The sequence below is a fragment of the Hypoxylon fragiforme genome (assembly GCF_022984875.1).
Source record: "Hypoxylon fragiforme strain CBS 206.31 chromosome Unknown GGS25scaffold_4, whole genome shotgun sequence".
Taxonomy (NCBI): Eukaryota; Fungi; Ascomycota; class Sordariomycetes; order Xylariales; family Hypoxylaceae; genus Hypoxylon; species Hypoxylon fragiforme.
This window is the reverse complement of record NW_026054759.1, coordinates 355,438-371,713: the sequence shown is the minus strand read 5'-3', so window position 1 is coordinate 371,713 and position 16,276 is coordinate 355,438. Positions and strand designations below refer to the sequence as shown.

The 16,276-nt window shown below is 47.0% G+C and overlaps 3 protein-coding genes across 3 annotated transcripts; 1 reads left to right on the top strand and 2 right to left on the bottom strand.

Moving 5' to 3' along the window:
• Positions 1–906: 906 nt before the first annotated feature.
• On the top strand, positions 907–1,793 carry GGS25DRAFT_484681 (carbohydrate-binding module family 50 protein). Its single transcript, XM_049260475.1, has 2 exons — positions 907–1,222; positions 1,339–1,793. The coding sequence occupies exons 1-2, from the start codon at positions 1,020–1,022 to the stop codon at positions 1,643–1,645; spliced, it is 510 nt and encodes a 169-aa protein (XP_049117390.1). The 5' UTR covers positions 907–1,019; the 3' UTR covers positions 1,646–1,793.
• Positions 1,794–1,813: 20 nt separating this feature from the next.
• Positions 1,814–3,740, bottom strand: GGS25DRAFT_484680 (histone-fold-containing protein). The gene is made up of 5 exons (XM_049260474.1): positions 3,262–3,740; positions 3,060–3,193; positions 2,876–2,994; positions 2,092–2,812; positions 1,814–2,033 (listed from the first exon to the last, which is right to left on the bottom strand). The coding sequence occupies exons 1-4, from the start codon at positions 3,508–3,510 to the stop codon at positions 2,376–2,378; spliced, it is 939 nt and encodes a 312-aa protein (XP_049117389.1). The 5' UTR covers positions 3,511–3,740; the 3' UTR covers positions 1,814–2,033; positions 2,092–2,375.
• Positions 3,741–6,271: 2,531 nt separating this feature from the next.
• On the bottom strand, positions 6,272–8,630 carry GGS25DRAFT_215226 (uncharacterized protein). The gene is made up of 3 exons (XM_049256909.1): positions 8,533–8,630; positions 8,137–8,381; positions 6,272–8,046 (listed from the first exon to the last, which is right to left on the bottom strand). The coding sequence occupies exons 2-3, from the start codon at positions 8,282–8,284 to the stop codon at positions 6,758–6,760; spliced, it is 1,437 nt and encodes a 478-aa protein (XP_049117388.1). The 5' UTR covers positions 8,285–8,381; positions 8,533–8,630; the 3' UTR covers positions 6,272–6,757.
• Positions 8,631–16,276: the final 7,646 nt, after the last annotated feature.

Here is a 16,276-nt window from a genome sequence, read left to right as displayed (position 1 = left end):
ATGGGGGGACGGCGGAAACGGGGTCTGCACCGTTTTGTTGGGCTCCATGTCATGATGCATGATGCCACCACCACCACCACCACCACCTGCCATCCCCTCAATCGTTTACCTCGTTCGGTTTTTTTTTGGTCTTAGTCCTAGGAGCTAGCTATATGCGAGCGAATGCTCTCGGTTCTCGTTTCCGTTGTTGGTTGTTTGATTTGATATCTATTTATATATGTATATATATCCCTTTGCACATGTTTTTGTGATTCGGCATTAGCATTGAAGTTAAGTGGCTATGCCGTATACATACTTGGATATCGATATATCGATATTGCTCAGTAACCCGGCCGAGGCTGCGATGGTAGGTAGGTAGTAGTTACATATTCAAGTATGATACCTACCTAGAACTTGGTGTAGGTAGGCGCATATGAACATGCCGCTTAAAACGCCGACGGGAACCACGGCATTTGCTACCGTAAGCGTAAAAGAAAAGCGCGATATTATGTAAAATGCCATGGTAAAAAGTGATGTATGGTGTAGGCAAAGTTCAAGGTACCTAGGTCTCGTGATAGGTAATATGATGCCGAGGCGGATGTGGCCTAAGGTACAGTACCTACCTAACAGCCTACCTCGCAGAATGCTACGTTGGGTGGGATAGATCTAGATCGTTTGTCAGAGGGGGGTGGTGGTGGTGGTGGTTGTGGTGGCCGGTTGTGGTCCCGCTTCAAACTCGCTCGGGTACGTTACAACTGGGTCATCTCACGAGATGTGTTGTTTGTTCGTGATGGAAAGTACCAAGTCAAGTAAGAAAAGAAAGGAAGTAGGTAGGTTAGGTAGGTACTATATAGTAGTATATGTAAACGAGACCAAAGTGTGTATATATAAAGGGGGCACATCCCATCACCTCATCGACAAGAGGAAATGCACCATCCTCACAATCTTCAGCTTCATTCGCTCTACCTAATCCTCATTAAGCATACATACACCAATCTATAATAATCTATACCTAATATAATATAAATAAATAATCAACCATGCTCGGCCTAACCTCCACTATCACCGCCGTCCTGGCCCTCGCAACCACCATCTTCGCCGCCCCTACCACCGATGCCTTCCCCAACATCCTCGCTCGCCAGGGCTACGTTAGCAACTGTGCTACGACTTATACCGTGGCGTCAGGTGACACCTGCCTCGTCATCGTGAACAAGTACAACGGCGCCTTTACTCTTGACACCTTGTAAGTGTTTCCCCCTATCCCATCCCATCCCAACTATCCCTAAAAACAACATCACACTACCATCATCATCAACAACAACAAGAACAGTGAGTGAGCTAATACCCCCCTCCCCAAAGCTACGCCTGGAACCCCCAAATCTCCTCCACCTGCAACAACCTGTACCCAGGCGAACAAGTCTGCGTCGGCGTGACCGCCACCACGCCGCCGCCGCCCCCCGCCGGCGGGTGCCCGGCGCCCGTGCTGTCGGGCCTGGCGACCAACTGCGACGACTGCTACAAGGTGGTCGAGGGCGACTCGTGCTGGGCGGTGACCCAGACGCACGGCGTCACCCTCGCCGACTTCCTGTCCTGGAACCCGAGCGTCAACGCCGCCTGCACGAACCTGCAGGTCGGCTACAACTATTGCGTCGGGGTTGCGGCTTAGCGTGCTAGCTAATAGCAGGTCGCAATGAGGTAGGTAGGTACTGTGGGGAAAAGAATGGTGGATGGATCGTGTGGGCTTTCTGGGGCACCTACCTACCTACCTACCTACCTACCTGGTCAGGCCGTGAAAGAAGAAAAAAAAAAGGGGGGGGGGGGGGGAGGGGGGGATGAGTTAACGACGAATCATGTGTAATGAACGATGGTGAATAAGCCACTCAAATTATTATTATCATTTTGAAACATACCTATCTAATCCAGACTTGATACTTTTACATTCTCTCTTCATTGAGTAGTCCTGTGACAAAAGCCCACCGCGGAGCAAAAAAACAGTATCGTATGTAGTTATCTAATTAACGGCTAGTTGCTGTATGAATTACGTATGTATATTCATTCATTCAATCGTCAATATGTGATTACATTTGCTTAAGCAGGTAGCAAGCTACTTACTAGGTACTTAGGAATAAGGGGTCTGTACAGAACAGTCGTGTTCCCCTGATGTATATGAATTATTCAATGGCTTGCTCGCTATCTCTTCTTAATGTAGGTATGTATGACGGAGCATATCACTTCCTGCTCTCCACGCCAGGAAATCTCCAAGAGTAGTACCCCTGAATGCGGTACTGTCGATCCAACAGCAAACTAGGCCGTCTCCCAAGCGCATAGTATGAGAAGGGAGGGAAGAGGGAATACGTGAACAGAGCGATACGTAGCTCTCAGATGGGAGAACATGTTCAGTCACTATCACCATCATCGAGAGCGTCGTCATGCTCCTCTTGCGCTTCCTTCACTTCCAGACGATCGTGTTCCTCATCCTCATTACCCTCGCCCTCTTCCTCCTCTTCTTCCTCCTCCTCACCGCCTTCGTTCTCTTCCTCCTCCTCTTCATGCTCCTGCTCAGGTTCTGTCTCAGCGTCACTGATTTCTCGCGGGTCCTGTGTCGCATCGGGATCATCAACGTCCATTGCAGAGTCATCCGGGGCACTAATCTTCTGCTTCTTGGAAGCGCGTGGCCCCGAGGCTGAGCCCTTCTCCGTCTTCGTGGTCGCAGTCGTCGCAGTCGACATCATGGATGCGTTAGGGTCCGTTGTCGCCTCTTTCTCTGCTTTCTTAGCGGCAGCTACCTTGCGGCGGTAGGTGGTGCGTTTCGTGGTTTGAACTTCGTTGAATTCTAGGTTGTGTGTTAATGAATAATTCTGTGATTTACTTGGTTGGATGGTGGTATGGAGGTTACTTTTAAATTCGGCTTCCAGTCTCTCACGTAGAAATGGGAACTCTATGTCTTCGAGCGCAGCGAATACATCGGCGGGCATGATGGTCTTCTTGTTGGCATTCTGTGTGTGCTCATTCGCCCTGTTCCAAAGACCAATTGTTAGCAGAGTATATCGGTATCGTTGTGCGACTATTCATAAACGTACGCGCTGGCTAGGTGGTTAATGAAGACAGTAGCGCCCTTGCTCATAGCCAGGATGGCATTAGCCTGGATTTGTGTGTTGGGAGGTAAGACGCCCTTTGCTAGGCGCGTTATGATAGACTTGGGTAAGTTAAGGTCCTGATGGCAAGAGAATAAAAGCTATTAGTAATTGGGCTTGCGTGGAGTTATGACATAATTGAGCATACCTCTATGGTGATTGTATCCTTACTATTACTCTCCTTGGAGTCCTTCTTATCCTTCTCAGCAATAGAGGGCGAGCCGGTAGGTCGAGGAGCGTCAGTCTCTACAGACTGGATTGGCTTGGATCGCGAAGCTATAGCTCCGGGGACAGGGCGAAGAGAGGTTGATGAAATATCAGCATCGGAGGCATCGTAAGCAAATTGGGCCATGGACACATTGCTCTGTCGAGCGCTGTCGCCTTTTCGAGACGGCATGGTGGATATGAATTATGAAAGGGATGGGTAGCTCGAATGTATGAATAGAAGTTCACGGATTATATGTACTATATTATGTACTATGTAGGTCTGCAATTAGTATGATTGGATTGTAATCATAAGCTACATAGGTAGATTATTCAAGTGGCTTATGTGAATGCGACAGTATGGTGGACGACACTGGAGGTGAATGCGAGAAGGGAAGAAGCAGGCGCACAAGATAATTGATGTGTCGGATAAGATAGAACAAGGCGCTAGCGGCGCGTGCCCCACGTTTAACGCGCCTAAGACGCGTAAAGAGCTTTTAGATTCTTGGATTCTTTATCGATTGTATTGTATCTAGTTATGTACATAGTACTAGTAGTAGTCACCTAGATAAGGTTTGGAATATTCAATGTTGCCTCTTTCTCTTCTTTTTCCTCTTTCTCATCTTCCTTCCTCCTACTACCCAGGGCCCTTATGACACTCCAATTACATACAACTTATATCTACCATACGGTCCATACCCTAGGTAGCTACCTAACCCAATGCATATAGGTATGCCGTGTGAAATTGTGGTTGACTTATACCGGCCAAGTCCAATCAATCACCAGGCACTGAAGCTGCCATGCCGTCGAATATCACCTACTACTAGTATACCCGTATACTTACATGCATTACATGGAGCACTTCTTCTCGCAAAATTGAACGCTCACTAAAATCACCAAGCTTCCTAGTCTCAATTCATGTTCCTAATGATCACCAGCCGGCGTCTCCTAATCTGCACTAGATAAGATAATGAGCACCTCACTAACCTACCCTCCCAGCATAACTAGTGCAATCCTCTCTCAAATGTGAGGCGAGCAGAACTAACCTAACAACTTAGTCCGATGAGCTTCAATCTTCATTCCCGGTTTACTTGCCTCCCGTCAAATCAGCATGTGCAAGGCGACAGACAGACACCAACCAAACTTTCGACATTCCCTTCCGCTTCGTTCCCACAACCTGCTATTTATATATACCCGTCTTATCACGATCTTCGGGACTAACCTAGGTCCCAAACTAGGTAACTAGCTAGAGAAAAAAAAACGACGCAATACCAATACCTGGCACCTGCTAGTAGTAGGTATGTAGATCCCCAAACCCAACGGTAGATGCGGGATTTCGTCTCTCCACACTCTTCCAAGATAACCGCAACCGCAAACCCCGATGGAAATTTTGGAGGGAAGAAGACAAAAGACCAAAAAGCTTGTTTGATCGACGACAGGGTTGGCGGCACGCACTTTGGATTCGTCAAAAAAAAAAACGAGGCAACCATCATTTCATTTCAACCCCCCACCACCTACCTACCTATTTGCATACCTAGTAGTACATGTACAATGGTTCCCAGGTATCAACTCTGACGAGGTATGTAAATCACATGCAAAAAAACAAGGCGGTACTTGACCTACTGTAGATGGATCTTCAAAGGGAATGACATGCCTGGCTAGCCTGGGGTTAGATAGATGATATGATCGTACATTCAGTGCTAACAGCACTAACTTTCCCAAGATCCTCGTACCCCGGTTCATCTTCCCCCCCATCATGAACTAACCCCCCCCCATATCCCCCCTATTGTATTGGACATGTGCAGTTACATGTATGTATGTATCTTGTACTGTTCTGCCTCGAACACCACCCGTTTCACAAACTGCAAACAAGCGGGATCACGAACCAAAGTCGATCACCCGGGGATCGGGGGTGTGTGTTAGGTAGTTACAAGCTATGTACACACCCTCATCCGGCCCGTCTACGCCAATATTAACAACTAGTCGAGCGTGGTCAATATCTGAAATGAACCATCAATGTGTATGCAGGTACATAGGTGCTGTAGGTAGTTTGATAGGTACATATGCATATGCATGTATTTGGTATTTAGTACGGGAACCACCACATCCGAAGCTATTTAAAGCTCCTCGAAAGAGCTGGGAATTGTATTTTCCTCCTCCCTGACTATCCACACGTAGACCTTCTCCGCTCGAGTCCACTATCAACTTCCCCCCCTCTTATACTCATCTCCCTTTGTGGGTAGTTGCATTCGTGACGAGGGGGGAGGGGGGGGCGAGCTGCGAGCTGCGGCGGCGACTCTTCGTTTGGTTCGCCTCAATGTCTTCCTGTCTGTCTGTCTTTCTGTTTCTTCCGATCCTTCCCTTTTGTATACTGTGCGGCGTCGTGCCTCCTCCTCTCCCTCCGCCCTCCGATGAGCCGTCCAAGGAAATAGCACCTAACCCCGTGCCAATAACCCAGGCTTGGTAGATAGGTAGGTATGTAGATGGGCAGGTAGTAAGTACCTAGTAGTGCCTCTTTCTCTCTCCTTCTCCAACCCCCCCCCCCCCCCCCCCCCCTACCTATAAGGAAAGGCTTAGATAGCATGGATATTGTTAAACCTCCCCTCCCTCGCTCGGTAGGTAGGGACCATCCAGGAGAATAACATAGAGAAAGAAAATAAAAGAAATAGGGGTATATCCTCCACGTCTTCGGCGGTTTTTGCGTTATCGACGTTTTTTTTCCAAGAACTCCGAGAGTGTACCTAGCTAGGTATATATAATAAAATCAAGTAACAGATAAAAAAGGAATAATTAAAAAGGACGTAGGTATTGTTGCTGTGAGCAGTGTGAGATGCTACGAATCGTATAGATAAGACTGGTAAGTAAGTGGTGAGTTACCAGGTAAATGAATTGGTAAGTATTAAAAAAGGAATAGATTTAATAGTAAAATCAAAAAAGACAAGTAAAAAAAAATTCCGATATGTCGTTATGTGATGATGAATATGGCGAAAGAGGGTATAAGATAGTTAGTTATAGTTCGTGGAAGGTGGATGATGGTTGTTGAGTTGAGTTGAGATGCATGGTAGGATATGCCGAGGCGATTTTTGTTTGAAGGCTGGATCACCCTCGAGGGGTTTCCCTAATAGGGGTTATGAGGCCTGTAGGCTTTGGGGGATCGCCCGAAGAGTTGATTGATTGATTGATTGATTCGTACTTTTTTTTTATCGTCGACGAGCGTGAGGATACTCGATTCGGCCCTTTATTTGCCTGTCGAAATATCGGGTTTGGCGGGTGAGAAGGGGGGGATAGCTGAAACGGTCGGATGCCTTGTTCGCTCACAATCACACTCACAGACCCCTCTCCCCTTTCTGCCCAGTCATATCTCAAAACGTGGGGATAACAGGGATGCATGTGAGTTTCAGAGGTTTGAAACCAAGGGTGGTATCTCAACTTTTAGACTTTCATCCGACCGCTAGACCTATCATCATATTATCGTTCCGCCGCGACGGAGGTGGCGACAGGCCTGTGAATTGCTCGCTGTCGCCGAAAGACAGCCGAGGTGGGGGCGGTATGGACGAATTGGAGTATATGCGGTGGTGGTTGTGGTAGCTACGCGAGTAGGCGTCGCTAGAAACCCTAGGAGATGGTGTACTATTATCTTGCGTCTCGGCTTGCCGCCACGCGGCCTCGGCGTAGCTCCGCAGACTACTACTTCGCGATCCTTTCGTTCGGGTATGTATGCTCGGCGAGTTCGGCGGTAGTTTGTGCAGCCTTGATGGATGTCGTTTGGGGGATGGTAGAAATGGGTCGTCGCCAGGGACCATCTCGTCGGTCAGCCCTGACCTCGCATTTGGCGCCCGTGCCAACACCGCTCCGGGAGGCCGTGGAAGGTCGAAACTTTGCGTGCCGCCTATGAAGGATCTCGGAGATGCCGGCTCGAACGACGAACGTCCGCCATTCTGATACTGTATTAAACTGTGGGTTCTCCTAGCGGATGTGGACGTCGATGGGTTCTGCGAGTGGTTCGGCCGCATTGTGTACGTATCCACCACCTTCTCAGCTGATCGATTTGACTTCCACGTTTCTATCTCGTCGTCACCGATCGGTGTGATACCCCTCTTAAACATCGGCATCTTCCTCCGCCGCTTCCCTGTGCATAAATAGGCTCCTACCGTAATCAAAACCACGCCAATGACACTAAGGACTGTGCTGAGCACGATGGTTGTAGTCGAAGCTCCATCTTCGTTAGCGTCCGAGTTCACACTTCTGGGCGTGGGAGAAGGGCTAGACATTATGTCTGTTTCTGTGGGTGAGGAAGCAGGATCGGACTTCCAAGCGCCGGCTTGAGTTTCCTCGCTTGGCGTCGCGGCAGAGGTCCCGCGAGTTGCTGTCGAGGTAGCGAAAGTATTCGCTGGCGATTCGCCCACCATGAGCGAATTTGTAGTAGCGATAGTGGCGAGCTCGGCTAATGAAGTCTTAGTCGAAGCTACAGTAGTAAATGAAAAAGTGAGTGTCGTCGAGTCCAAGTTGATATCTGCGTTAGTCGATGTCGGATATGTCGTTGGACTAACAGTATGAGTAGGACTTTCTCCCAGGCTTGGCGGTTTCGCGGGAGGAATCACAACTGTTGGAACCGGCTCAGGCGGGGGGCCGGCACGGTCAAAATCCTGCGGGCCACGCTCCTGCTTCGGGACGCTCGGCGAAGTGGCAATTCCTGAAGACGTAGCAACCAGTGAAGGTGCCACAAGTTCTATATCGAGAAGTTAGCTTTTTGTTCATTTGATAGACTTGGCTCTTGCTCTTCTCGCAACCAAAAAAGGACGGTTCTTGTTCGACGAACCCTGCTGGCTATCCGAGCTCTGCGGCGACAGAGTTACTGAGAAATTCCCACTTGGGGCATCTTGTCGAGCGTTCAATCGGGAACTTTGGGCTACGCCAGGTAAACCAAATAAGAAAAATAAAGCCGTCGGAAACTTCATGGTGAACATATCGAGTCATTCATTTCAATACAGCTCCAGGCTAGCATGTCCCGTACAGCTATCAAAGCCAGTCGTTCTGTTCAATTCTTTGACAAATTGCCACTTTCTGCCACAAACCAGCCACGGCTACTGTGAATCACTCATTGCCAGATAGAAAGATAGAAAACGAAGGAAACTGGGATATCGGAAAACGCATTTATGGACATGAATTGCTAATTGGGGTTGTGAGTACGAAAATAGGAAATATTATCACTAACAACTTTTCCGAGCTTCTATCGTTCGATAAAGCCGGTTCAAACAGGAGGGTGTATCGCCGAGCAAGGAAGACCAAACTTGATATCAATATTCTTAAAAGAACGAAGGCCCCTTTGGGGGGTATGCGGGAAATCCCCGTTAAGAACGAGGGCTTGAAACGAAAGACCGGTTGAGATATACGAGATTACGGTATGCAATTCCAACCCATATGTATAAGAGCGCGGGCTCTATATCTGAAGGGGGGGAGGGCTTGCTGGAACGAAACAGGAAGCCGTGCGCGGAAGAACCCAGGGCTTCTAAGGAAATGACCTGGGAATAGAGGGGTGGGAAGTTGTATGGGAAGGATATCTCTTTTTGATGTTCTCCCGCTTTCGAGATAGTGGGTGAGGAGGAGAGAGGAAAGATGAGACGAGACAAGGCAACCTAAGTTTACCTTGGTATGTCTCTAGGAAGTTTATCACACCCTGTCGTGGAGAAGCGTGCGAAATACCCGCCGAAGAGGGTGTGTGGTTGTAATTGGGAAGGGGAGTGGCGTACATACGTACATACGTACAGTATGTAGGTATATGTATGTGGTGTAAGTGTTAGTCAATAAGTTAACTTATAAGTGTCCAGGGCCCATATGTTCGTGCAAGATTGTTTCGAGAATCTGTACATGGGTGGGCTATATTTAAGAGCCTAATAAGGGACCCATCACAACGATCGACAAGAGCTGGAAAAGAGGCGAAGAAATGTTGAAATTGGTTCGTAAGTAAGAAAAGCCTTGTCTTCCTTTTTCGGTATGATGATAATTGTTGTTAGTGAAGGAGAGAAAGAAATCCTTGAGATTTCGAAATCCCACGAGTTTTGTCGGTATGAACTTGCAGTAGAGGAGGCCCATGGCCGTATTAAAGACGGGGTCTGCTGGGCTTGCATGCGATCGCTGCCGTTGCTGCACCTCATGATGCTTCTCTTTCTTGACAAGATACTACCAGGGACAGGGATCGTTTTAGTCTCAAAAGCTGGCACTCCTCGGATAATAGAGAGCCTACCTAGCAAGGGTTGTATTTTCATGGTCAGACCCACGACCAACCAAGGCTACTCTGCCTGACCCTTGCTCGCAATAAAGGGAAAACTTCATACAGTACAGGAATACTTGTTGTCCACCTATCTTACATGTAGTAAGTAGTTGTTACTTACTATCAATAAACCTATCTATCAGTGTCTCCGCACAGACGACCTAGTAATGTAGGTATTTGTGTATCTAGAATTTCAATGTTCTCTAATGATGTGAAAGCTAAAGGCTGGGTGGCTTACCATGATATGGTTTCATATCACATACATATACACATCGGTAGGTAGCCAATGAACCCCTTGCGACTGTTGACTTCTTGTGAACTTAGCAGGGCCAGTCACCGTGAAGATATTCAGGAACAAGGTCTGGGAGGTGCCAGGTGTTTCTTGCGGCTTTACTTTTCTATTCTATTAGTTTCACAAAACAAGTTCCCTTTCTTGTTCGCCTGCCTTCTTGGGGGATCCGATTGACTTATCTTCTCTAAAGGGTGCCGGGCTAAGATCCAGGCACGAGAGGGCGTAATTGAAAGGTACCTGGGTGTCCAACAAATCAAACTCCAAGACGCCACTTTCTATAAACTGCACCTCGTGGGTGAGCGGGGTGTATGAAGGTATACTAAACTTAGTCGAGTTAGTGTCAAAAGCTCTGCTGCCAGCGAAGGAGACGGTAGAGAGAGCTTGGAGAGGAGGGGTTCACTACTATAGTAAGACTCTGACGAATCGTAGCGCTCCAAGAGCTATCTCTTACATATGTACTAGGTTAGCTTGATCCTTCCTCTGTCTTACTTTCAACGACCCAAAACAGGCGCCTCGCATCGGCATCACTGTCACAACTCACTAAGCTGGAACCGATGCCGGGCTGCACACACCGAAAATACACAACAGCTTCTAGAGCCAATCCAAGCCCGCCTAAACTCTGGCGCAAGGGCAGCCAACGTGCAAGAAACGTGTGCTTACCCTATCGTGGGCGTGGGATTCGTCGATCGCTAGCGTACGTCTTGTTTCTTGTCTCGGAGGCGTTCGCTGACTCTGATTTACATACATATGTACTTAGTGTTCGAGATAGGGTAGGGTTGATGAAACCTTTTGTTAGTGCCTCTGCCTTGATTTTTTGGTTCTACGATGCATGTCCATCATTATCGTTGCTGCATGAGAGATCGAGAGCCAGGACTAACCAGGTTAAGGCTATTCTGCAAGTACGAGTCTAGCATCATGCTGTGAGCGGATAAGGCGCAAGAAGTCCTTTTACTTCATTGTCTTTAAGTAATCTCTTCTTAACCACCGATTCTTGGTTGTTATGGCAGAGGTGATGACAAGCTACATTCATTCCAAAGTGGAATGAAGGTACCGGTAGGTAGAGCTGATATACAGCAGCTACGCCCGAGATCAAGCACTCGTCAATGGTGTGACTTAAGATAACTTACTATGCGTTGTGATCGTAAAGAGACTGAAACTGAAAAGTTGTGACTTAATTGTGACCCGGTCTCAACGAGGTTGCGATATTTGTTCGATGCCGGTCTGGAACAATATCACTAGGTTAGACAACTCTAACCTAGTCTTGTCGATGTCAAAGGCCAATGCTTAATGGTCAATGGTCAATGGTCAATGGCTGATATATCCTGCTGAATTGGCAGAACGAATAGAAATGAACTATAGCCTTATGAAAATCTACTCGCAGATGATGAAACAGCGTAAGCCGTCGTGTACGGTGTCCATTGGCCGATCATTCTTAGCGAAAGAGTTTAGCTTGGCTTAGCTTTGCTCCAGCTCCGAGTTGACAAAGGAGCATATGTCCCTAGAGTAGGTATTGACTTTGAGGATCGGGATTCATGCGCGATGCACGTGTGTGGTGTGAGATACACCTAGATACCTATTGTAGGTAAATATGTAGGTTAGGTAGGTAGTGATAGTATATCCAGCAAGTCCAGTTAGAAAAGCGGTCAGTACAGTATTTCCTAGGCTAAGGATTTAGCTCTAGAAAGGTATGGTAAGTGAATGTCACGATGTAATCTCAGGTTGATTTTAATAAAAAATAAAGTGAAAAATGCTGTAATAGTATGTAAATGAGCAAAGAGGGCAATGCACGATGCAACAAAAGGAATGCCGCCAACACCAACACCAATGGCCCTAGCACCTTAGCAGCCTAGCAGTCTAGCACCTGCCTGGTAATTAATCACTTCCAGGTTTGTTTCCTTTTGAGTCTAAATGTTCCATAGAACTCCAAGGCCCATGGAGACCCACAAATACTCCCACAGCACTCGGACGATAATTGTTAAATGACCCCATAATTATCCGCAGCTGATCCCTTCAAAGTCGACGAATCGTAGAGGCTTAACCCGTTTTAGCAGCACTTTCCTTCCCTTGTACGCTAATGGAGCTAAGAGAAACGCAAGAGACACCATATGGCTTTGCAACATTTCTTACATCGTACAATTCATTTGGCAACTGCGGTATGAACGCGTTTGAGAAATTGCCCGACATAGAGTTCATGCTTCTTTTTTTTTATTAACTGATTTTATTAACTGAGAAGGCTCCACCAGTTAGTTGACTTACCTAACTAACATGTAGTTACTCCATGTGTATTAATAATCGTATTGTTGATCGCATTTGGTCCTTATCGCTACGAATACATGCATCAATGATAGTAGTAATATTCACCACGTGCTAACTACATAATTCAAAGCCTGAAAACTGCTAGGTTACGCTACTTTCCTTACATTCGAGCTCTTTCTCAATAGTGCATACAGGTACATATCTACACAACATTGAATTCTCAATCAGATTCATTCATACAATGTACAATACAATGAAATAATCGTATGGAATTTACCATCTTTATATCCGGCTTGGTAGACCCTCTTACTGTTGAGTCATATCGTCATGCTAAAGCGTTTGAGGTGGGTTAGTGCCACTAATTCTCCGACCCATCGAGAGACTGACCCAGGTTTGGTTCACGACGACATCCTGTAAGGCTGCTGTTACATACAGTACATTACGTACAGTATGAAGCCCACTATACCTACCATCATACATACAACATAGGCCTCATGGACGCGCAATTCATTATGTAGTAAACCCAGTTGACCATATGACCTGGTTCAAATGGTCTTTCATATGCACCCTCACGGCGTGGCAACCACCATGTCACTTCAAAGGGCCCCCAAGGATTAATTTATCGATAGGAGCTTTAAGACTAAGCATCCGAGAATATCCTACAGGCTACAGCCACAGCATCGGACGAAATCTAACTCTGTCTCGGACGACTTATGAGACAGCACTTGAGGAGTTAACCTTTGAGAGAGTCAAGGAAAGTGTATTTGCACCAATCGAAGCCGCGCTTATGCGTGATACTGTTCCTTGCAGTAAGATGCAACCTTGGAACCTACTACGTGCCGTCCGTACCTGACATGCTGCGGGGTGATTTGGCATACATGTAGGTACATCCCGACTCTTGAGATGCCCGTCCCTTGATATGTAGTATAGCAATGATATATTTAGGTTGTTCACGGACGTTTGACGGGCATGGGGAAACCTAACGCAGTTGACCTTGAAAGTGCATGCATATGTGCCTAACTTTCTGTCATACTAACCTACCTAAGTGCCTACCTGCCTGGGTAGATATACAGGTTATTAGTATCTTCCTCGTAAAGTCCCTTAGGCTTAAGCACTAACAGCGGTTAGGTGTAAGTCAGTAAGAGTTCGCTAATGCAGGCGGAAAACGCAATCCACGGATGAATCTAAGGGATCATGGATGGATTTTGGATTGTGGTACGCGCTAAACTACCTAGCATTCAGCCATTTGGGCGTCACCAGGAACTTCTGCATGCATCTTATCATTCCTTTGACATGATCCGGCTTTTCACCGCTCATCTTACAGGCCGAAATCCGAAATCCTACAACGTCAGTAATCTACGAAAATACTAGGTATGGATAAGCGAACTATCGCGAATCGTTACGAGAAGATCTCCCACGAACAGGGGCTTACGGCTACACTAGCTGCCTTGATGTGCAGTACGTATCCACCTACTACTTGCATCCCGTAGGGTGTTCTCTGGGCGGCGTCATTGCTTACCATTGCCCACCGTGCGCAAAGGGGTGCACAATGGCTTGCGGGATTGCAACTTGTAGGCATTGAGTGAAGATCTCCTCGTTGTCTGCAATCGTATGAAACACGTCGAGTTGACTCATAGTTATAGGCCAAAGCATTCAAATAGAAACGGCGTATTAGTCGAAGTCTCTACGTGTATAAAGCGGTTCCTGTTCTTATACAGTTGTTGAGAGAGGTCTACTCTATTCCTTCACAGCCGTGCCCGATATCCCCCTTTACATTGACATATTTATACCAGGTATCTAGGGTATTAGGTAGGTATGGGTGTATATGGTGTTCTGCATAATCTACCTTATAATGGTATTGCCTCCACCTGTCGAAGCTACGCTCAAGTACCTCAACTTCGAATTTACCAGATCAATGGAGTGTGCGAAGTGTCATTCTATGTCAAGACATTAAATTCATGGTACGGCTCATTACCACAAATGGTGTCACATCAGTGCCCTAGCTAGGCGCAATTTCCAGCAACAAGTGCTGGCCCCTTATATATCGTCGTCGGCCGATAATGGGATCTCTTTACAGCGTCTAGTTCGGTTATTATGGCATTGTTTATTTGGACTTCAGTGGTGAGTGGCGCTAGTACTCATCCATTGTCTTGACCTCTGTGGTAGTAGATCGTGAGGGTAAAGTCGGCGCATTTTTTCGGACAGACTTCCTCTACAGGAATGGTTTATCGGACAGCTGCGCTTGACATTGCTATATCCCACTACAGTACCTACCAAAGAGTCAAAGACAACTTCAACGTGCTCCGTAAGCACGCGAGGTGTCTCCGGGCCCGTAAATGAGCAATGTCCGGTCATCTTTGGTTCCTGCAGCGCAACGAGGAGCAATTGACAAATGGTATTATTTAGCACTGCCTTTACAATATCGAGGATCATGATGGCAACCGTGGTATGCTGAAATATGGTTCCTGAGAATTATGTGGCCTATTACATACTCGTATCTAACGTTAGCAGCGGAAGCATTTGCACGGAAGGGCCGCATAACGCGGTACTCGTTACTATTTAGTCGATATGAAGTCACATTTTCAACCAATCCCTCACGATGATGACTTATTAATGTACATTTGGCCCTGATATAGACCTCGACCATATCCACAACGGCGGAAAAGAACTTGAAAGAAACACCTATCCAGATTACAGATGCGATGCAACATGCAAGGATAGATACCTACATAAACATACATAGGTGTCTATGTACAGCCCACCCACATTGAATAAGTGGCTAACCAGAGATTGAAGCACATCGGCGACCACCAAGGAGCCCAAGGAATCCGATTGAGGTGATCGTGCACCTTATTTGTGTGCGAGTGTGCAATGAGACATGTACTCCGTCACCCTTTCGTACCTAGTAGCTCGGCGGAGCAGCCCGTTCGGCAATCTATCCATGAGCGATGCTGGCGGGTACGATACCACGAAACAAAGGTATCGTGATGGATTAACCTCGCATACATATGAGCCTATGCTGCCGAAATCGCCAGGTAACCGACTGGGGTTTCATCCGCAGTGCGAACGCTTTCGTCCCATGGCTCTCCAGCGACGAGACTCATTTCACGGAGTGGCAAACAAAAAGAAAAGAAGAAAAAAAAAAAACTCTTTTGCAGGCCTTCCACCCACGGCGTACCAAACTTCCCCTTTCTAGGCCAGCCCTTCTCTCGGGAATTTTTAATTTTATGTTCCATCCAATCCCCACTTGATCGGCTTTGCAAGGATGGCGATGACATCTCGTTTACTGGATGCGGTAAACCTCTATTCAATCCCACTTCTCAATCCGTGCTCGTGCGTCTTTATGGTTGTGCGAGTTGCTACCTAGTGGGTGATTGGGCGGCCTCGAAGCAGCTAAGGAGGGGATTTCAAGTTAATCTCAACGACAAAAGCCGGAACGCAAGGAAGAAAAAAAAAAAGATGTGATCGTGGGCTCTCTCGACTCAATCCGGGTTTTCTTTCCCCTCTTCGGATGCGACTGCTCAACCCGGAGCAGTGAGCCATCTACGGCATGATGGCAATCTACTCGAATGCTTCGAGACTTGGAGGAGGACGGGATGAGGTTACCATGAGAAATTAGGTACTGGGTAGGTGGACAGGTAGGTAGGCCGTGAAGCTAGGTAGTAGTCCGAGCCTGTCATCGTTTCTTCAAAGCTCATGGCGTACGTAAGTAATACCTAACTACCCCCGTTCGTCTATCCATGCCAATGTATGCACTGTATCTACTATTAGTATGACAAGCTACCTACCCTTGAAGCCGGGCTTCGGCAAGATCCTGACCTGGCCGTTTTCTCTTGACTCCAGTGCTATATACCTGGTCATGTCTAGCAGGTACATGTGGGGATGTCCACTTTCTTCTGAGACTTCTATGTTCTTTATTATAGGTAGTTATGTATTGTATGTATTGTACCTATTACATGATAACACCTAACCTACACATAACTATGTATAGCATCAAATATAAGCACGTTGCTATATCAGTGTAACAGACGACTCGAACATAACCGTCCCACCGGGTTTCCCCCAAATCCGGACTCCCCAGGAACGGGCGTAACACTCCCGTTTCGAAGAACCCTTTCCCAAAAGAAGAATAATTAACTT

Coding starts and splice junctions, on each gene's coding strand:
- GGS25DRAFT_215226 (XM_049256909.1), bottom strand. CDS start 8,284: ATGTTCACCATGAAGTTTCCGACGGCTTTATTTTTCTTATTTGGTTTA. Junction 8,047..8,136: donor GAGCTCGGATAGCCAGCAGG/GTTCGTCGAACA, acceptor TTCTCGATATAG/AACTTGTGGCACCTTCACTG.
- GGS25DRAFT_484680 (XM_049260474.1), bottom strand. CDS start 3,510: ATGCCGTCTCGAAAAGGCGACAGCGCTCGACAGAGCAATGTGTCCATG. Junction 3,194..3,261: donor AGGATACAATCACCATAGAG/GTATGCTCAATT, acceptor TCTTGCCATCAG/GACCTTAACTTACCCAAGTC. Junction 2,813..2,875: donor ACTGGAAGCCGAATTTAAAA/GTAACCTCCATA, acceptor CACACAACCTAG/AATTCAACGAAGTTCAAACC.
- GGS25DRAFT_484681 (XM_049260475.1), top strand. CDS start 1,020: ATGCTCGGCCTAACCTCCACTATCACCGCCGTCCTGGCCCTCGCAACC. Junction 1,223..1,338: donor GCCTTTACTCTTGACACCTT/GTAAGTGTTTCC, acceptor CCCTCCCCAAAG/CTACGCCTGGAACCCCCAAA.